Raw genomic sequence first — 21,976 nt, forward strand, 5'->3', positions numbered from 1 at the left:
TCTGTATTACCCTGTGCTGTGATAACCGAATCTCTGAGTTTTTCTTTTGTAACTGTGTGAGTCCTTCATAAATATTCTGTCTCTTGACATTCTTTGGTGTTTGTGTGGCATTATATACCTATTATAGTCTACAAGCTTGCACTGAGTAAAGGGTTATGTTATTGTGCTGCACATGTTATTTTTACTGATGTCTAATTAAAGCACAAATTCATTAAATTATTTAGACTCTTACAAAACCGATTTTCAGTTGAGACTTAACACTACAAAAAAGAACTTTTTTTTTTCTTTGTAACTGCTAAGAGAATTCAACATGAATGTGATGGAATGTGTAAGTTGATTGCCTTTGTTTTGAAGACAGAATATTCCAGTCTTAAAATTGCCATAGACATACTTATCAGCATGTATAGGCTAAATGTTGTCATTCTGGGTGATTGGTTATCACTGCAAGATTTTAAAGGCAAACTGAAGTTAAGTAGCAGTCTTAGGTTAAAATCAGGTCATCTAGATTCTAGATGATTCAGAATATGACTGTATTCATTATATTTATATTGCTGTGGAAATGAAAGCATAAAATAAAGAATTTCACATATAGAACTTGAAAAAGTCCCTTGAAAATACAGCATTCTTGGACTTCAATTGAGGAAACATAGAACTGATAGAAAAGGCACAATTTCTTATTAACAGTGTACCAAAAAGCTTTTTACTTTTTCCATTTTTAGCTTTATCTCACCACTCCTTGTTTGTTCTGTATATACCACTTCAAATAAGTGGAATTCTTGCAGTTCCAAAAATGCCATGTTGTGATTAGACTTCTGTGGCATTGTACATTTGGTTCTCTCTGCCTGGAAAGCCCTGTCAAAGGAAGCAAGCGCATTTAGAAAAGAAAAGGAACTTTACTTGCAAGGAAGGTTTGCAAGGGAGTCCAAAGTTTAGAAAGATTGTTCCCAAATTAAAAAGTAAAATAGGTAATTTTAAGAAAAGACCCCCACATGATTACTAAGTTTCCAGGTTTACTATTTGTATGTTTGTTGCAGAAATAGCACTTTTCTCACATGATTATCATATCCATAAAAGGCTTCATTTATCTTCAGCCATTGTCATAAAAGGTATGAGAGGGTCTTTTCCCTGCCAGGTATCAAGGCATATTAATAAGCTATAGCAAGTAAATTGTTTTAGTTAGGAAGTCAGTATCTTAAAAGAGAGACTAGGTTTAGGTTTATTTTGAGCCCCAAAATGAGACAAAATGACTTTGTTTACCTCAGTGTATTTTATTTCTTTGGTCTTTAATTTTCTTGCTTAACCAGAATGGAGAAGGGCATTTTTATTTCCTCAGCCCTCATTTCCTTTTCCTTCTGGTGAGTGCGTACTGAAATGTCAAAACCCATATCAGATTTATATCCTCTGGGAACCCTTTAACCCTTCCTCGGCCTTGACCTGTAAATTAGGAGTTCCATCTTGGTGCCAGCATGTGAATTATGACTTAGTAAATTCTCTTTGTTATACTTTTTAAATGAAATAAAGTTGCAGAATCATAGAAGTTAATTTATCCTTAAGTTTCATCTTTAAGAATGCCTGCTCAATAAGTAAAATTTTTGAAAAGGAATAGATAAACTTATCATTATTTTCAGATTTTATGATTGTCCATATAGGATGTCCAAGAGAATTGGTGGACAAACTATTAAAACTGATAAGAGTTCATCAAGGTTGTTGGCTACAAGCTCAACATATAAAATCAATGGTATGCTTTTCTATAGTCACAACTATATAGAAAGTATAATAGAAAAAGATGCCACTCTCAACAGTAACAAAAATTATAATGATCTTGGAATAAATAAACCTAACAAAGATATATAAGGCCTTTATGGACAAAGTTATATAAAATTCTTTTAAAGAAATATAAATTCATACAACATTTACTGGGTTCATGGTAAAGAAACCTTAATATTGTAGATTTCATTTTTCCCATATGGATGCATAAATTCAGTGCACTTCCAATTAAAATCCCAACAACTTTTTATAGAGAACTTGAAACATTTAAATATTAATATAGACATGTGAATGGATGAGAGGTTCCTTTCCCTGCCAGGTAACAAAGCATATTAATAAGGTGTAGTAAATAAATATAGACTATTGCAACAGAATAGAATCCAGAAATAGGTTCATGAACAGATAGCAGCTTGCTGTTTGAAAGATAGGATATCATAAATCAGTAAAAAAGATATTTTTCAGTAAGTTTTGCTGGTGTGAATGGTTCTTTATATGGTACAAATAAAATTTTATTCAGCTTCACACAGTACATAAAATTTCATTCCAGATGAATTAAAGAGAGGGATAAAAAAGAAAACTAAAACTATTAAGTACAAGTATATAGAAGAGATTTAGGAATTTAAGGATGAAGATTTCTTTCAAATAAAAGTGTAATCCATAAAAAGATTGTTAAATTTGATAACATGGAACAAAAAACACAGTGGAATAAAAGAAACCATACACATTTGTTAATAGACAAATGACAGTTTGAGAGAAGGTATTTTCATAATGAAGTTCAGACAAACAATAGCTATCCAGAATACAGAAAGAACTACAGACCCATGAAAAAATGCAAAAACCCAGTGGGGGCAAAAATGCACAGGAGACCTGAATGAGCAGTTTGTATACTCTGAAAGGCCAGCAAGCACACATGGATACTGGGGAAGTGCAGATGAGCACAGCAGATGTGATTTCTCTCCTGAATGATAACGTGTTGCTTGGATAGTTAATGTGCACGAGGGGAAATGACTTTCTCACATGCTACTTCGGGAAATAGTGTGAATTGCCATAACCCCTTTAGGAAACATTTGGCACTATCTAATAAAATGGGAAATGCTTATATCATATCTACTAGAGGCCCAGTGCACGAAATTCATGTATGGGAGAGGGTCGTCCCTCGGGCTGGCCTGTGCCCTTGGGGGATGTCCCACTGCTGGTTTAGGGGATCGGGCCTAAACCAGCAGTCGGACATCCCTTTTACAATCCGGGATGCTGCATGCACCAGTGACCATACTTTTCATACAGGTGAAAGGCATCTTGCTATTGTATGGGCAGCTACATCTTTTTGCCCTGATTATAAAAAGTAGTACATAACATGATCCTTCTGAGGCAGTAGTACCATTTTCCCCATCTAATGGGTGGAAAAACTGAAGCAGAGAGAAGTTAAGTAATTAGCTTTGTCATACAGTTATAAGGGCTGACCACAGAATGTGCAAGCCAGAGTCCATGCAGATCATCGCTGCATCATCCTGTTTTTTAGTGTTAGAGTAGCCTTGCCAGGTTTGAATTTTTTTTTTTTTTAAATTAAATCTTTATTGTTCTGATTACATTTGTTCCTCTTTTTTTCCCATAACTCCCCTTCTCCCAGTTCCCGCCCCACCCTCCGCCGTCACTCCCCACCCACTGTCCTCATCCATAGGTGCACGATTTTTGTCCATTCTCTTCCCGCATCTCCCATTCCCCTTACACCCCCCCGCCCCCCGAAGAATAGTCAGTCCATTCCCCTTCTATGTCCCTGATTCATTGTAATCACCAGTTCATTCTGTACATCAGATTATTTATTCACTTGATTCTTAGATTCACTTGTTGATAGATGCATGTTTGTTGTTCACAATTTGTATCTTTACCTTTTTCTTCTTCCTCTTCTTAAAGGAAACCTTTCAGCATTTCGTATAATACTGGTTTAGTGGTGATGAAGTCCTTTAGCTTTTCCTTATCTGTGAAGCTCTTTATCTGACCTTCAATTCTGAATGATAGCTTTGCTGGATAAAGTAATCTTGGTTGTAGGTTCTTGGTATTCAGTACTTTGAATATTTCTTGCCATTCCCTTCTGGCCTGCAAAGTTTCTGTTGAGAAATCAGCTGACAGTCGTATGGGTATTCCCTTGTAGGTAATTGAGTCTCTTTCTCTTGCTGTTTTTAAGATTCTCTCTTTGTCTTTTGCTCTTGGCATTTTAATGACGATGTGTCTTGGTGTGGTCCTCTTTGGATTCCTTTTGTTTGGGGTTCTCTTCGCTTCTTGGACCTGTAAGTCCATTTCTTTCACCAGGTGGGGGAAGTTTTCTGCCATTATTTCTTCAAATAGGTTTTCAATATCTTGCTGTCTTTCATCTTCTGGCACCCCTATTATTCTGATATTAGTGCGCTTGAAGCTGTCCCAGAGGCTCCTTACACTATCTTCACACTTTCGGATTCTTTTTTCATTTTGCTTTTCCAGTTGGGTGTTTTTTGTCGAATCTTTGGTTTGATTCTTGTGCTCCTCTGGTCTGCTATTTGGTAAAATATTCTTTATTTCAGTCCGTGTATGCTTACTTTCTAATTTCTTTATCGTAGCATCGAGGGTCTCATTAGTTTTCGTGAGGCTCTGCTCAAGTTTATAGCAAGCCCTCAAAATTGTGATTCTTAGCTCCATATCCTCCATTTCTGTCATGTTTTTTTGTCTCCGCATCTTTTATGCTTTCTTGGTGCACCCCCTTGTGGTCTTTGTGCGCAGCCTTGTTCTAGCCAAGCCTTAATTGTTGTAGTTAACACTAGAGGGATTTGACCACCAGGCCGACTGGCTGTAGGAATCAGCTGTGTGGAAAACGTCTGTCTTCTGGGGAGGCGCTAATCCAGCCTTTGCCTGAGGCGATCGGCAAATGGCTGTGCGCAGGGTTTGGGCGGGGCGGGCTCAACAGGGCGGGCGAAGGGAGCAGTTATGGCCGCTCTCAGTCCCGTTCCCAGAGGCTCTGCTTCTCAGAACCCTGGCAGCCGCTGCAAACCTCGGAGAGAAAGCTGCCCTCAGGTTCCAACTGATGCCGGATAATCCCGCTTCTCCCGTTTGAGTCTGGGTCCCTAGAGACTCGCCCGGATCTGGAGCCCAGAGTCTGAGACTCACTCCTGACCGAAAACGACAACCGTGCCCTCAGCCACCAGCCTGCTTTCGCGCGCACCTCGGTACCTTTGTATTTTCCACACTGCGCCTCCTCTGAGCCTCAGTTTGCTGTTCTCTTTCCTTCTAGTTGTAGAGTCTCTCTTCAGCCAGCCTTCCTGTGGTTCTGGGTGATGTCCGTTCCGTCTTTTAGTTGTATTTTTGAAATGGTTGTTTGCGGCAGCGGTCTCCGGTGTTTACCTACGCCGCCATCTTTCAAGAATATCCCAGGTTTGAATTTTTAAATCTAAGAGACTGTTCCCAATATATAGGGTAAGGTCCCTAGGCCTGGCTGGTGATCAGGGCCAATCTGTGGGGCGACTGGCGGATGGGGCAATTAGGGGCCCCCCGCTGGCACCCGCCTTGGCTGGCGTACTGGCGCCGCCCATTGGCCGGCCCCACCCCCCCGATTGCCGTCACTGGTTGCCTACCTCTCGGTGTGGGGGGCAGACACTCAATACAGAAGCGTCCTGTGTTGAGCATCTGCCCCCAGTGGTCAGTGTGCGTCATAGCCACCGGTTGTTCCGCACTTCGGTCAGTTTGCATATTAGGGTTTTATTATATAGGATGGCCCATCAAGTCCATGTTTGTGCATAAGCCTAGAGAGAAGTGTTGCAGGTGTGTCCCCAAATCTAGAGTGATCATTGCCTCAATCTTTGTAATGGTGTAATATTGGAATTCCTAAATGTCCATCTGTAAGGGAATGGATAAATCAAATATGCCATATTCATATGATAGAACTTTAAAAAGGATAAACATCTGAAAAAAATCTGAAAGTATTAAAATATAATTGAAAAGATCTATAATTATATAGAGTTGGCTTAAAGATATTTGTAAATGAATAAAAAATACTGACAAGAAGGCTACATAGCAGCTTTATGGTGGTGGTGTGATAGGATAGATGTGGGTTGTTGATAAAGGGGACTTCAGTGTTATCTGTAATCTTTTTATTATTTTAAAAGCCTGGAATTGTATGTGAACAATTGCTAATTCTAAATGTAAGTATGAGAATATGGATTTGTTTTATTTGTGCTTTTCTATATCTTTTATTAAATTTAAGACCTACTTTTAAATATAATTGGATGTGAACTGGTATTTTTCAAAGTAGGCTAAATTTAATTTTTATCATAATTCATCTTGACACAAATGCATTGAAATGTATAGGAACAAATGACATTTTTGCACTATATTTTTAGTGATGCCAACTGGTGGAAAGGAGAAAATCATAGAGGAATAGGACTCTTCCCATCTAATTTTGTAACAACTAATTTAAACATGGAGTCGGAGGCAGGTAAGTTAAATCTTAGGGAAGGTTAAATTGATTCAAGTTTTTTTCATTTGAATTTTATGCTTCAATTTTGAATATAAAGTAAATTGGCATTTAATTCTTGTTTTAAAACATTTATAGGCAATACAATTTAACCTAGTTCTTACCATTTTTAAGGGGTTAATTTATCCATGTCAATTCCAAGACTTATTTCTTTATCATGGTGTTTTAAATCTTTTGAGAGTTAACATATGTAGTGACATATGATGCCTAAGATAATTTGTGACCAATTAAATATTTAAATCAACCTATTTATGATTTAAGAGGCAGTTTATGTCGGTTCAATACAAAGGATACTGGTTTTATTCATCATTGAACCACAGTATTGAAGGAGGGGCAGTGGTGCTAGGGGCTGGTTGACAAGTGCCAACTGTGGTTGTAGGGGTTAGGAGAGGCTTTTCCACACCTTGATTTGATCCTAGGATACTCCAGACAATAATATTGTTATCAAGATGGTAGGTTTCCCTCAGCTGCTGTCAACCTTGCAGAGAAAGCTTCCATTTGTGATGTAGGCAGGGAGGTGAGGGGAGCTGAGTGTAAGGAACAGCTAATAATAATAATACTAGTTGCTGGGGTCCAACCCCAGCGGGTCCAGGGGTCCCCAAAGGTGTGGACGGAGTCGGCGAAGAAGGAATGACACGAAGACAGCCTTCAGTTGATCAGCAGCCTAGTCAGGACCTATAGCGAGGATTTCCAGCCAAAGTTCTGGTCGGAGCTCTGGTTAGGAACTGATGAGGATCTGATGTTTATTGTCTTGTTACATCCATATTTATACCAGCCGATTTTAATCCTGTCAATTTCTATTACAAAGGTTAGGGCGTTTCTTATCTCCATTCCAGGGAGTAAAGATTATGTAGCTTAACTACCCGCCTGGCACTTAATTAAGGGGTTGTATCCCCTCCCTAACCTCAGGGAAAGATCCCCACCTGGGGAAACAACCTTTCTCGGAGAGGTGACCTTGGTTAAAACACATGGCGCTAAAGGGAGCAAACATATTAAGAACAGTATGCTATATATGCCAGGTCCCTTGAAACATATGCTGTGCAGATGTTTCTTTCCTGCAGCGACTGTGTCAAGCAGCAAGGATGGACTGGCTCCCGGCAAATAATGATGGTGGTGATCAGAAATAAAAGAGCTCAGGGCTGTTTGAGCAGTCATGTATCAGGCATTTTGCTCAGTCCTCTGCTTACACTATTTAATCCTCACAAGTCTGTGAGATGGGTAATTTTGTTAACCCATTTTACAGATAAGGAAACTGAGGCTGAGGGCTTATGTAGTAGGTGATATAGCTGGGATTCTAAAGTCAGCCAGTCTGTCCTCATACTGATTCATTATAGGACATGTTGGTGCCAATCCTTACCAATTCTAGAGCACTTAAATTGAAAGCTCTGTGCATTGTATATAACAGCGATTTTCAACTTTTTGCATCTTGTGGCACACAAACTATTAAAATTCTTGTGGCACACTGGTTGAAAATTGCTGCTGTATAACATCCTTTTTGTATGGTGGAGTATTGCATTTAATTAAAATAAAGTTGAGGGAGATGAATATTAATTTGAATACCAAATACTTTACCACTATTTATACTTTACATTCCTCTGGTCTGACTGTAAATAGATATGAAAATTGGAGGTATCGCCGAACCGGTTTGGCTCAGTGGATAGAGCGTCGGCCTGCGGACTCAAGGGTCCCAGGTTCGATTCCGATCAAGGGCATGTACCTTGGTTGCGGGCACATCCCCACTGGAGGGCGTGCAGGAGGCAGCTGATCGATCTCTCTCATCGATGTTTCTGGCTCTCTATCCCTCTCCCTTCTTCTCTGTAAAAAATTCAATAAAATATATTTAAAAAAAAAAGAAAATTGGAGGTATCATTTTTAATAACCTGATAGAATCATGCTCACGGGATGCAATAGAGCAATTTCTCCTTGGCATAGGCTGAAGAGATTGAGATGCAGTTTTAAAAGTAAAAAATACTCTGGGTTTTCATTATATTTTTATGTTATGCTAAACTCTGCTTCTTAGGACATATTTGAAAGTTAGGCAAATATTTTAAAGAAGTGGCTAATTGAGGGGACTTAAAGATCCTTTGATTATACAGAGTTTTATTGTAATTTTCTTTTAACCAAAGTTTGCTTATTAAAATACTGGAGGCCTGATGCATGAAATTTATACACCGGGGGCGGGGGTGGAGGGTGCCTCTCAGCCCGGCCTGTGGCCTCTTGTAATCCGGGACCCCGGGGAATGTCCAGCTCTCATAATCTGGGACCCCTCGCTTCTAACCGCCTGCCTGCTCGCTCCTAACTGCCTGTCTGCTCGCTCCTTACTGCCTGCCTGCTCGCTCCCTATTGCTTGGCTTGCTGCTCCTTAGAGCTGCCGTGGAGGGAGGCGTGGAGGGAGGCGGGAGAGGCTCCCACCACTGCCACTGCCAGCTGTGAGCCGGCTTCTGGCTGAGTGGCCCTGCCGCTGTGGGAGCACACTGACCACCAGGGGGCAGCTCCTGCATTGAGTGTCTGCCCCCTCGTGTTCAGTGCTCATCATAGTGACTGGTCATTGTGGTCGTTCTGCCATAATGGTTGCTGGGCTTTTATATGTATAGATAGTATATGATAACAACACTCAATTAACATTTAAATAGTTTGAGGGTATATGTATAAATTCTTTTTCAACCTTCTCTATATGAGAGGTTTTTTTCGTTTTGTTTTGTGTTGCTTTAATTATTAAAGTTAAGTTGCGATCAAGTCTATTTTTGTTCATATAGGAAATACTTTTTTTATAGCAAGGAAAGAGTGTAGAAAGAGCGCATAGATTTAACTGGAATTAGCTAACTAGATAATATAGTCAAACCTCAATTCTTGAATGTCTCCCATCTCAAACAATTTGCTTCTCAACCTGACAACCCTTTCATGCTCATGATACCTGTATGATTAGTCAGGTGTCTCACAGGCAACAAAGAAGAGAATGAGCAAGTATGAGTCAGTTTACTGCTAAAACTCATGTTGTTAATATCTCAGAAAATTGTGCTGTGAATATGTTCGACTTTTTTTGCTTTTGTTGCTGCTTATTAATATTAAATTTTCTTCTTTACTGTACATTTCACTTTTTAAAGTGTTTATAGATTAGACAGTACATTAGACATGTACTATATATAAGAAAGGTTAAAACAGGAAATCATTTAGAGGTCTGGAATGGATTAATTCATTTTACATTATTTCTAATGGGAAAAAATGATTCAGTTTTTGATCAGCCTTCCAGAAATGAATACCCTACTCTTCTATATTTATTCACTCTAGTGGTAATACCCATTTTCCAGAAAATGCCTGTTATGATCGTTCCCATTAATATTGCTTGCTTGGTCCACTAGAATGAAGTGCCATCAGGGCAGGTATTCTTGTCTGTTTTACTCATTGGTGTATTTCCAATGACTAGAACAATGCCTGGCACATAGTAAGAGCTAAATATTTGTGGCATCAATAATTGAACATATGTAATAATGTATGAAATGCAATGACTGTACTATTTAAAGGATTTCCTTTTTTTCTTATTGATAATTACAGACTGCTTAGAAACGAATGACTAAAAGACCATAGTAAATGTTGAGGAACTTAAAGTTTACTTTGTTTTCATAGCAGCTGTGGACAAATTGAATGTAATTGATGAAGAAGAAGAAGAAATTAAGATATCAGAGCCTGAGCCTGTTTATATAGATGAGGTAGAGCCCTTCTTTTGTTTAATAGTTAAATTATCACGACTTTTAAAATACACTGTCCTTGAAAATGCTTGGAAAGAGTAATTTCTATGTTCATTGAAATGAAAACTCTAGTGAGTTTTTAAAGTATCCTATTATTTTTTAGGATAAGATGGATAGAGCCCTGCAGGTACTCCAGAGTATAGATCCAGCTGATTCCAAACCAGACTCCCAGGACCTCTTGGACTTAGAAGGTACTTAGTGAATATGAGGGATTACTTTACTGTCCTCTAATGTTTTAGTGGTTTATAACATCTTAAATTTCTTCTACCATGTGTTTGCTTGTAGAGATTAGAAATCTGTGGCGGGAAACAGAATAGTATAGTTACACAGTAAACATATTACTTGGAGATTGTTGTTATAAACCTGCATATCCTCTTCCAGAAGAAAGTCTTTGTGTTTCTGTAATCCCACTAATGAAATTGCCCGAAGAGATTGGCAGTCTAAAAAAGGACAGAATAAGAAATAACAGCCTATTAATAACTTAATTGAGTCAAAATATTAAAAATTCTTATTCCTGTCTTTATTCTCTTGTATAATTTTAAAGGTCAAAATTATACATGATCTGTGTTAACTTTGTAATGTAGTCATTTGATGCATACTGATGTCTTTATAGTCCTCAAGGAATTGAAACAAAGCAAATGTTTTCATGCCTTTAAAAAAAATTCTTTGAGGGAAAAATCTTTACCAATGGATAAATCTTAAATCTTTCAATAAAAGAAAGTCTAGTTATGACTATGGAATATTGTAGTCATTATATCAGTGTTTCATTTGGAAATACACATGTTTAATTTTGAAATGGCTTAAATAAATGAAAAATGTTCATATGTCATCTCTTCATAATTACATATTTTATACACTGACTCAAGTTTATTTTACTTAGCTAATGATAGTTTCCTAGGTATTTTTAAGATTTTGAGATAACTCCAAATTTCACAGCCTGTAAAACTTAGTACTTTTAGAGAACACAGTGGAATTTCTGTTTTTTTTTTACTTTGCCTTTGGTCACATATTAATATTGGTGCTGAATAGTATTAAAATTAGGTCTTATATAGTCCTTCCTCTAGCATTTTCTTTGTATTATGCATGGTGTTGCATAGTGGTGCTTTGTTGTTAAACATTGTTTAAATTTACTTAAACTGGTTTAAGTTTAAAGATTTTAAAATATGTTTATATTTACAGGTATCTGCCAACAGATGGGTCCAATGATAGATGAAAAACTTGAAGAGATTGATAGGTGAGATTCTTTGTGGTCAATCTGGTCAATCTATTGAAATTACTTCTCAGTTTCTCAAACTCTTACCAACTAGTAGCAAAGTGCTACTTATTATTTTGGTAAAAAAAATTTTTTTTCATGACAACAGAGTATCTGTAGAAGCATGGACTCTTGTTCTTATGGTGCCAGTCTTCATTTTCTTACTTGGGCTGGAATTGCTGGATAATAAATAATGAAGAATAAATTTGTATAGAGTGCAAAATGAGAACAGGGATCTTAGCCAAGCATTGTCTTGTTATGTGATGAGAATTAGTATTTGTAAAACTTTCAAGTGAAATTTCCCTTTTATTTGTGAAGCTAAATCCAATGAACATACCTTCTCTTATTTTGCTTCCTTGTATTTCTGCTGTGTTTTTAGGTTCATTATCCCAGCTACTCTTACTCTTCCTTAGAAATAGCAGCAGCACAGAAAGATAGGCTATCAGGGTATTGATCTTTTTATTTATTTTTTAGCCCCTTCTGTTCCTCAGAGCTTTCTATCTGAGGGAGAAGTAATAGTGAAGGGAAGATAAGGATAATAAGGCGTTAGTGTTTCATAGTCATCCCTTTTTAGATTCTGTTTATTGAACTGCTGTATAAAGCCGCACAAGAACAGGGGCTACTTTACTTACTGTCTTCACCAGAGAAGGGTAGTAGCAGCAAGTTTTCCTAGTCACTGGAGATTATAGTCTTTGTTCCGTCGGGCTTTTGTAATATATTCTTTGTATTTTCTACAGAAATGAAAAATACATCCCTGTTGCACTTAATGGAATGATAGTGGTAGTCTCATCACATTTTATTGTTCTTATTTTGAGGAAAGCATTAACTATCTATTTAAACATTTGCTACTTTGGTTTCGGTGCAGGGATGTTAATGGTCAATGAATGATCAAACTGGAAAAGGAGCCTGTGGTTAATTCTTAGCCATACTTCTGTTAGCATGGACACTAATGTCTGAAGCTTCCTGTGTGGTTTACAACTGATAGGTCTGAAAGTTTGACCTACCTCATACAGTCACACATGCAAGAGAGGAAACAGCATATTTTGTTTGTTTCAGGTATAACATTCTTAAAGAGGAAAGGTGACAAGTCTTGATAGGTCTCAGGCCAGATCATTTATTTGAGAGCCCTGTGTCTGTCTGTTTGCCGGCCTCTGCCTCTTGTCTCTTCGGCCTCTTGTGTATATATGAAAAAGAGCTACTTTTAATAAACAGGCTTGATGGATGCCTGATAAAGTGACCATGTAACTTTTATGAACTTGTCAGTTGCAAAGGGAATTCTTTATTCCTCCCAGCGGAACAGACAGACGGGTACCAAGTCAGAAGGATTTTCTCTGGAGTTCCTTGGGCAAATTGAAAATATATTCTCTTAGTTGGATTTGTTTTTACATAATAAGGTATCTCGTTTCACTTACTTTCTCAAAAGAAATCAACAAATAAGAGCAGTAGAGACTAGTTTATATAACTTCATTTTCAGGGATAATTATTAAAAAAATTTTCAGTTGATCCTTTCATGAATATAAGCCAATGGAAATATGCATGATTTTGTTTGTGACTGTGTTTTTATTTCAGTCATATTGTATTTCATAGCAGACTCTGGGCCTTGCCTGAGTTCTTTCTTCTACTAAGATTTTTAATTAAGGCCTGGACTCTTCCCGAAATTGAGAATTTTTTTTTCTTTGTAATTGAGTTTCCAACAGAAATCTATAACACATGGAACAAAATTCTCCTAGCACCAAAATTATGATTTGATTGCATTTTATGAGGTGTGGAAAGGACTAGTTTTATGAAGTCACATTAGCTAGTTATTATAAGAATTAAATAATTCCTCCTCCTATTTTCCTGTTTTGAATATTCTTTCATTGCACAAGGTGGGGCAAAAGTAGGCTTGCAGTTTCTCGTATGGAAAATAATTAATATAAGAATAAGTTCTGTGTTTTGCATACTCATAACTATAAACCTACTTTTGCCCCACCCTGTATATAAAGAACTATTTAAAATATGAATAGAAAATGTGCTAAATTTGCCTAACTGGCATGGCTCAGTGTTGGAACATCAGCCTATGAACCAGGAGGTCACTGTTTGATTCCTGGTCAGGGTACATGCCTGGACTGGGGGCTTGATCCCCAGTGGGCGGTGCGTAGGGGGCAGCTGATCAGTGAATCACTCATCATTGATGTTTCTCTCCCTCTTCCTTCCTCTCTGAAATCAGTAAAAATATATTTTAAAAAAATGTGCTACATTAAAAAATAATTTGTGTTGCTAAATATATGCTTAAAAACTATGAAGGGTATTAAAGTGCTTTTCTTCTATATCAGGAAGCATTCAGAATTGTCTGAGTTGAATGTAAAAGTCTTAGAAGCTCTGGAACTCTATAACAAATTGGTGAATGAAGCACCAGTGTATTCAGTTTATTCAAAGCTCCATCCTCCAGCACATTACACACCTTCATCAGCTGGGGTTCCAATGCAGGTGAGCATGTTTTTTTAGAATATTTTTAAAATTAAAAAAATAGTTTAAAAAAGTTTTAAAGCATGGTATTAAATTTTTATGGTTCATGAATAAAATTATAAAACTCATTTTTGATAGTCAAAAAGTATTGGCTAAATAATTAGTGCTCACCAGGCCAAATTAGATACTGATATTTCACAAATACATTTTTAACAAAATAAAGAGACTACTAAATATATGAGAGGACTTTGGTTCTTTTTATGCTTTGTAAATATAAAGCATAAATCTTTAAAGTATATATAAGTCCTTTTTGTAAGTATAGAGTATAGATCCTTAGATTTTAGGACACTGTGTAACATCAGAAGTCTTCCACATGAGGTACTGATGCTGTTCCTATTGCTCAACAAGCAAGATTTAACATTTCTGTCAAGATTTCTTTGACTTGTGTGATTATTAAATGGTTTAGTTAATGAACTACTTTTGTTCTCAGATCATGTTTTATGTTTTCTTAGATGCATGACTTAAATTGGTAAAATTTCATGTATCATGAGGATATGATGCCGGCTTATTGATGCAGGTTCAGTAAGCTATACATGAACAGCATCTTTTCGCAGGACTTTACACCTTACGTATGCTTCCCAGCTGAATTGAATACTTATTTATCAGTTTCCAGTATTCTGAAGCCTTTTTCAAATTTCAGCCAGTTAGCAATTGAATTCAGAATGAGCTTTGATGAAAACTGGTATGTAAAGGATGGTGTGAAGAAGAGGCCAAAAAGAGAAGAGAATGTGGTTGCGTAACCTAGATGACTTGAGATGACATAATTGTTAAGTAGAAAAAGAATAGTTACTATGGTAACTGTCACATCAAACAAGATGCCTTTATCGAATATGCTATGCCCTTAACTTTTGAAAATGATGGAAGAGTCATTACAATGAAAGTAGAAAGGATTTCTGGGTGCAGAAGACATCTGGAATATATTCAATATTGCTTCTCTTTTCAGAGCTATTTGCTGCTGCTGTGAAAATGGAACAAAATAGAAATGTCTACCATTTATATTAAAAGAATTATATTATATTATTTTTGCTTCTTTGTATGTCTGGAAAGCGTTGTCATTCTTATGTCAGGTTTTTGTATTTAGTTGCATACGATTTACAACCTGTACTTTGCTACACACAACTCAATTATTTAAAAAGTTAGATTTCTATCACTTTGATTCTTTACTTCTGTCTACACTATTCATTCATAACAGCATTTGAAATAGTCAAAGTTCCTATTCTATCTTGAAGAAAAGTGTCCGTACTAGGAAAACCTGGTTTGACACACCATTAATACTGGTGAGAAACCCTAACTGCAGAAGAGGTCCGTTCACAGCCTCAGTCTATTGTCAGTGAGTTGTTCAAAGTCTGCCGAGGAAGTGAAGGATTGCACTTAATGTATTGATTTGGCATTTCTAGCATTCTAAATTTTCATTTCAATAATTTTTGCTTAAAACTAGTTTAAAACTGGAGTGATGATAGTTGCTATATTATATTTATTAAACATGTACATTGTTTTGAATTCTGCAATTAATAGACAGATGTTAGATCCTGTCCTTAAGATGTTACTCTGAAAATTAAGTAGGTTACATATAAATAACCAAAGGGACTTAGACTGTTTTGCTATTTCCTAAATATACATCTCCTTTATCCACAAAATTACTCTTTACTTTTGTCCTGTCTTAGAGGCAGGAAGTAAGGACATATTGCCAGGGAGGACCCTGCCCTAATGCCGTTATTCTTTAACATAGTCTCATTCTTCAACATATTCTCCTAAGTGTCATTCTTAGGAAGGAGCTGAATTAAGTCATCCTGGGATGCAGGTGAAGAAGGTCATCTTTCTGGTGGTTGTCCTTCATGGGAGTATTTAGTTTTCTGTGGCACTACAGCAAGACACGTTATGGAGTAATAGGCAACCTGGATGGATTCCAATTTGCTACTTAAAAACACACCACCTCCTTTCCTTTCAACCCCCTGCATAATAAAAGAACAACCAAGAAAATGATAAATTCCCATAGATTGGCACTCCACTTTCTATACTGGGGTGAATGGATTGGTAAAACCAAGAACATTTTATTTCATTTAGGTCTTTAAATATATTGTTAGATAGATGTTTGGGAGTTCAGTGAGTCAATTTTTCTCTTTGTTAATAGACATACCCAATTCAATCACATGGTGGAAATTATATGGGTCAAAGCATTCACCAAGTTACTGCTGCCCAAAGCTACAGCCTAGGACCAGATCAGATTGGTCCACTGAGATCTCTGCCTCCAAATGTGAATTCCTCAGTGACAACGCAGCCTGCGCAGGCTCCGTATATGAGGTAAGTTTTGGGAGCTGTGTTAATTGTATAATTGGGTGCATTACATTTTCACAGACTTTCAGAAGGAGAATAAGTAGACCCTTCTCTTTGTAATAATAGTGCTATCTTTTACTGTTGAGATAAAGTTATAGAACTGCCCATTCATAATTTCATGAAGTCAGAATGATGCTGCTCTTAGCTTTGTTACCCACACTAAGGTGGTTGCCCATGGCTTATAGTCTGGGTCCTGGAACAAAATAAAGCTAACTGTCCACAGGGACCAAGCCCATGATATACTTTAGCATATATATATATACTTTAGCATGGTGCTGTAATCAGACTAGCAAAGTTGTCCCAGACATATTTATCGGTATGCATGCCTAAAATCAGAAAACTGTTATTTTGACTCTTAAAGAAGTGTGTTTGAGTTGGGGAGTTTGTGGTCTAATTTTTTATGATAGCACTTCTATTCTGAAAATTGTATTTAAATCTTGCTTTCTATTAACTTTGCTTAGCCACACTGAATGTGCACTCCATATAATCATGTGTAGATGATCTCTGAGGTCTTTCCCTACTCTTAAATTCCATAAGTATACATTTTAGCTATCTGGAAATTAAATAAACTTGTTTGTATTGGTGTTCGATTAAAATGCAGAATTTTGTTATCTTGGGTAACACTAAGAATTATAGAGAAGAAACAGGTAGTGTAAACATTAATCCTCCTATACTGTGAGCAGTGTATTTGGTGTAATTTAAAATTATATATCTTCTAAGATAAATGTATGTAGTTACAGGAACAAACAGAAGTCCTGTAATTTAGTGTGGTTTTTCAATTTAGTTTTCTTTTAATAGTGTTAATAAGTAAACTATAGGTCAGAACTATCTTGCAGGTAGATGCAGGTTCCTATGTAGAGTACACCATTCTCTCTGCCTTCATTAATTTTATGTAGGGATTTAGATTAGGCTGACAATTGGGCAGCTTTGAAAGTGCTCTACCAAAGGAAAGAGGAAAGAATATGTGAGGAAAACAGGTGGGCTCCTCCATGCTGAATGGAGAGATGAGGAAGGGAGAAAGAACATGGGCTAAAGGTGTACTTGAGCTGGGAGGGGGGGGGGGGGGGGGTGTGTTTGTTCTCATTGAAGCTGCCAAGGATTCTGCTGTCAGAAACAGTCTGTAGCTCCCCAAAAGATTTTTAAATTATTTCAGATTAAATGGACCTTGTTATCTTATATTTTTTACTTTTTGAGTACTTTCTTCTTACCAAATACAAAAATTACATTAACCAGTTAACTGCCACGTGTCCAAAATGGAAACCATCCCCACACATCATGATATTTTGAATTTAATTAAATCATCTGACTCTGGAGTTGAATGAAGGATGTCATCTTCTTCTTGTGAGGTGCATGGTTCGATCATTTCATATGATGCCATTTATGGGGGTTGAATTTTATTTGCGCAATATATTGCAACAATAAATTCAATAATAAAATAATGACAATTTTCAATTCTACGGAAATATCAACAAAAGCGAGCGCAAAATAAAAATAAACTGTCGACATGAAAAGCCTCAAAACACTAAATTTTGTTGATGCTCCAAAGACAAAATCTGTAAAAAAATAATGAAGAACGCACACCATGTTTACCATTTAGGCGTGAAATTCATGATAACACAAACAAATCTCAATGAACAAAAAAAAACCTCTCAAGTGTCGCAGTGTTTCTCTTGCACGTCTGAGTTGCAGCCCTATATGTTGATATTGGAATTTCTTCCATATGCGCTGGAATATTTACAAATTTAAGTTACCATAATTTTCTTTACAAACCCAGAGATGTCACTAACAAGTCTGATTTTAAAATTGGGCGACCAGAGTTGATATGTGAGATTTGCGGTTATAGATGCGCATGGCATGTGGGGAAGGCCTGCCACTTGTGTCTTATGGCGTACAAAGGGTTAACAGTGTTAGATAGATAAAGTGAGTAAATCACAATTGGAATAGCAGAGGTAATAAACTTGAAAAGATAGAACAGGCATTTTTATTTTCTCAGGATGATTGATTTCTGACCATAACCTAGACTATGCAAAGTAAACATGGTTTTCTTTTTAAAATCTTGTTTGTAGCCCTGGACAAGACCCTGTTTCCAATCCTACTTATATGAACCAGAACTCTGCCCTTCCATCAGCTGCTGGCACAGCTGCTTACACGCAGCAGATGGGGATGTCTGTGGACCTGTCATCTTACCAGAACACTGCGGCCAGTCTGCCACAGCTGGCAGGCTTCCCCATGGCAGTTCCAGCGCACACCATGGCCCAGCAGCAAACAAATTACCACCAGCAGCCTCTCCTTTAGAAACAAGCCAGGCGTTTTCTTGAAAGCCTTTCTATGTGTATTATTCGACCATTATAACTCTAATCTGAAAATATTAAGAGGAAAAAAATTTTTTGGGGGGGATGGACCATGAATAAATAAAGCACAAAAACTCTTACTCTACTAGGCCATAAAAGGGTTTTTATCAGTCCAGTTTGTTTGAAGTCAAACTTTTAAACAGAGGCAGCTTCCAATTAGTTTTGTCTTAATTTCAAATTTCAGTACACAAATCTGGATACCCAGTAAGTAGCCTTATGACATTAAACAGCATGGTATGTTTACGTTTTATAAAGAAACCATCCTTTATCCCTAAAATGTCATGTTAATTGGGAGAGCACCGAAACCTTTAAATATATTTTGTCTGCATATTTTTTTTCAGTTTCCCACACACCATTATTGTTAAAGGCAAATATCTTATTGTGCAAGCATTTATCTTGCCAACATATTTCCTTTTGGCACCTTAAATTGCAGTTGTATTTGCAGTACTGTCAGTTTTGCTCTCAGTGTTATGTTGAGTAATAATTAGCATATCATTGTCTACAGTAGCAAGAGAAATTTGGAAGGAACCAAGTGTTTTCTGTTATTAAAAGTGAAGACCATGTAAATGCAGATGTGTGATAAAGCATTTAGCTAGTCCCCCAGTCATGCCAGTAGTGGGCTAAGGAGTGCCCCAGAAAACATTTCCATTCCCTGGAGAACATTTCTTTTCCTGCAAGGGTCCCTGGAGCTTAGAATTGCCACTGTACCGACCTTTTCAAATGACTGGCCATTCTGGGATGAAGATGTGGTCCCTGTGTTTCCTTCATGCAGTGGGTGTGAAGAGATGCTGCATTTCCTTTTTACCATAACATGTGAATTTGAGCCATGAGACATTCCTAATAGTTGGATGTGATGGATGCCAACCGTGGATAAGTGTGTTTTTATTGATACATGCTGCTTCACAGGTGATTCAAGTACCATTGCTGTGCCAGGCTGTCGAAAAATTGGGCCATTTCTTTCTGAGCCTATGGAATAACAGCAGGCAGTGGATTGATAGGGAAGCTATCAAGACAGTTTTTCTGAAATCTACATTTTAAATGAGCTTATAGTACTAACAGATTCCACTGTAGGAGTTGGTTAGTGACTCAATAGGGATTGTTTTCTTTTCTAAAAATTCCCACACTACTGCATCATCTACCAATTTTTTAGATAACACAAAATAGAAAATGCAAATACATATGCCTTCAGATATATAATACTTAGACGGGGAAAATCGATAAACATAAGTTTAGTTTTAAAAAGTTAATTGTATGAAAGCAAGATTTCTATATTACTTTTTAAAGAAAGCCCTTAATCATTCTACTAAGAATCCATATGAAATAGTGCTCTACAAATTTTTATCATTTACTGTTTAAAGAAATTTGATTCTAAGTATATTCCTTTTTCAAGGAAACAGTATCCTAGAACAACATGGTCTATATACTACTTGGTTTACATTTAAAGGGAAAAACAAGCAGTTTGTTCTGTTTTTCATCCAGTGTTTCTTTTCCTTCCATGTGAATTAAATTATATACTTATAAAAAATTCTAAAATGGCACCTTACCTTTTGGAAACAAATCTATCCTTTAAAGAATGCAAAACACAAAAAACATTTACAAAGCTGCTCTTGATAACAGTTAATGTTTGCATATATATATGGAAAATCTTTTTTTCTTCCAAACAATATTTAATAAACAGCTATTTTAATATTTGTGTAAATATTTTATGTATAATTGTCATTGGAATTGTAAAAGCTTAATTCTTCAGAAGTTAAACTAGTATAAATATTGCACACCCACTAAATCGAGATCAGCCAATTAAGTAGTTTTGAAATAATGTAACATGCAACATGTATATAAATAGTGTATATTGGCACTTATCTGTGAAATTTTATACATTCAGAAGTTTCTTCTCCCTCTTAAAATAATTTTATTTTTGCCATATTGTAATGAAGTTTGTGTTGCAGGTTGTTGATAGTATGAAAATGTTATTAAATTGGTGTACTGAGATCTTTTTAGTGTTGAGAAATACAGGTTGTTATTTTTCTTTTCTATGATCTTAGGGATTGTATTTATTTTAAAACCTGTTTATAATTAAATGTTTTCTGCCAAAGGAACTGTCTAACATCAGATTTCTACATTGGATTCATACTTACTGTTTTGATAATAAAAATAACTTCTGCTATTTCACATGAAGTCTTGGCACATCAGAAAGAATTCCTGAAATTGCCATTTTCATTAATCTAGAAAACTTTCCCCTGGGTGTTAAAATATATGAAGCGGGATATGGTTTTTGTTGCTAATCCTCACCCGAGGATATTCTTTGCATTGATTTTTAGAGAGAGTGGAAGGGAGAGGGAGAGACAGAGAAACATTGATTGGTTGCCTCCTGCACATGCCCAACCTGGGTGGAGGATCGAGCCTTCAACCAAGATACGTGCCCTTGACTGGAATCGAACCTGCGGCCCTTCAGTCCATGGGCTGACATTCTATCTACAGAGCCAAACTGGCTAGGGCTGGATATGTTCTTATAGTGTGGAAAATGTAGTCTACCAACATTGTCTTTTAATTTGATGATTTATTTATAAAATTACCTGAACATGAAATGGTTATAATTATCAATTATGATCATTGAAAGATACATTGCCATCATATGCAATTTCAAGTAGTTGATTTTTGACCACATAGATTTCACTGTACATTTTGAAGATGTTTGGTTATAAAATTTCACCTTCCAGATTGTTAGCAAATTAATTTTAAATGTTAAAAAAATTATGACTTGGGGACATTTTAAAAAGTTTTTCATAGTAAAAATTGTATGTGTCAAGTCTCCTGACTTCCAGGAGAGAATTTATTGAAGTTATTTTTGTTAGTAACAAATTATAAAGAATAGAGCACCGATCTATTTGTCATACTTTGTTTCTATCAAAAGACATTTTCCTCATTTGCTTCCATCAGTTTTAGTCAATAAAGGGGAGGACCAGTTCTAAGGGTTTGATTTTTAAAAATTTATTTTATTTTGAAGATTAAAAATTTATTTTTTAAAGTTTCGCCAGAAGAATTAATTCTAATATTACCAAGCTAAATTTGAATTAGACTTTTAAAAAAGCCTTACTGTGTCAAAAAAGAGAAATTATGTTGCTGACATAGTGTAATGGGATGAATAGTGTCCCCCCCAAAATTCATGTTAACCCAGAATGTCAGAATGTGACCTTATTTGGAAAAAGTCTTTGTAGTATATAATTAGTTAAAGGTTTTGGGGTAACATCCTGGATTTAGGTAGATCCTAAATCCAATGACTGATGTCCTTATAAGAAGAGAAGACACAGAGACACAGCGAGCAAGGCATGTGAAGATGAAGGCAGAAATTGGAGTTTCGCTGCCACAAATCAAGGACTGCCTGCAGCCACTAGAAGTTGGAGGAAGCAAGGAGCCTTCCCCAGAGCCTAGAGCAGTGATGGCGAACCTCTGACACGCGAACTCATTTTTTTGGTTGATTTTTCTTTGTTAAATGGCATTTAAAAATATAAAATAAATATCA

General features: G+C 36.5%; 1 protein-coding gene across 2 annotated transcripts in view; it reads left to right on the forward strand.

Annotated features, from left to right (window-relative positions):
* Positions 1 to 21,976, forward strand: part of STAM2 (signal transducing adaptor molecule 2) — a 43,437-nt gene extending 21,461 nt beyond the window's left edge. The window contains exons 8-14 of one of the 2 annotated variants that reach the window (XM_070422996.1): positions 6,132 to 6,226; positions 9,890 to 9,972; positions 10,115 to 10,202; positions 11,191 to 11,245; positions 13,579 to 13,732; positions 15,903 to 16,072; positions 18,172 to 21,976. In XM_070422996.1, the coding sequence (XP_070279097.1) occupies positions 6,132 to 6,226; positions 9,890 to 9,972; positions 10,115 to 10,202; positions 11,191 to 11,245; positions 13,579 to 13,732; positions 15,903 to 16,072; positions 18,172 to 18,400 (874 nt within the window). In that variant the 3' untranslated portion in view covers positions 18,401 to 21,976. The remainder of the gene's footprint in view (positions 1 to 6,131; positions 6,227 to 9,889; positions 9,973 to 10,114; positions 10,203 to 11,190; positions 11,246 to 13,578; positions 13,733 to 15,902; positions 16,073 to 18,171) is intronic. The other variant, XM_070422997.1, reaches the window with a different exon arrangement.

The sequence above is a fragment of the Myotis yumanensis genome, unplaced genomic scaffold (assembly GCF_028538775.1).
Source record: "Myotis yumanensis isolate MYYU_CA2020_CCGP unplaced genomic scaffold, mMyoYum1.0.hap1 SCAF_8, whole genome shotgun sequence".
NCBI classification, from domain to species: Eukaryota; Metazoa; Chordata; class Mammalia; order Chiroptera; family Vespertilionidae; genus Myotis; species Myotis yumanensis.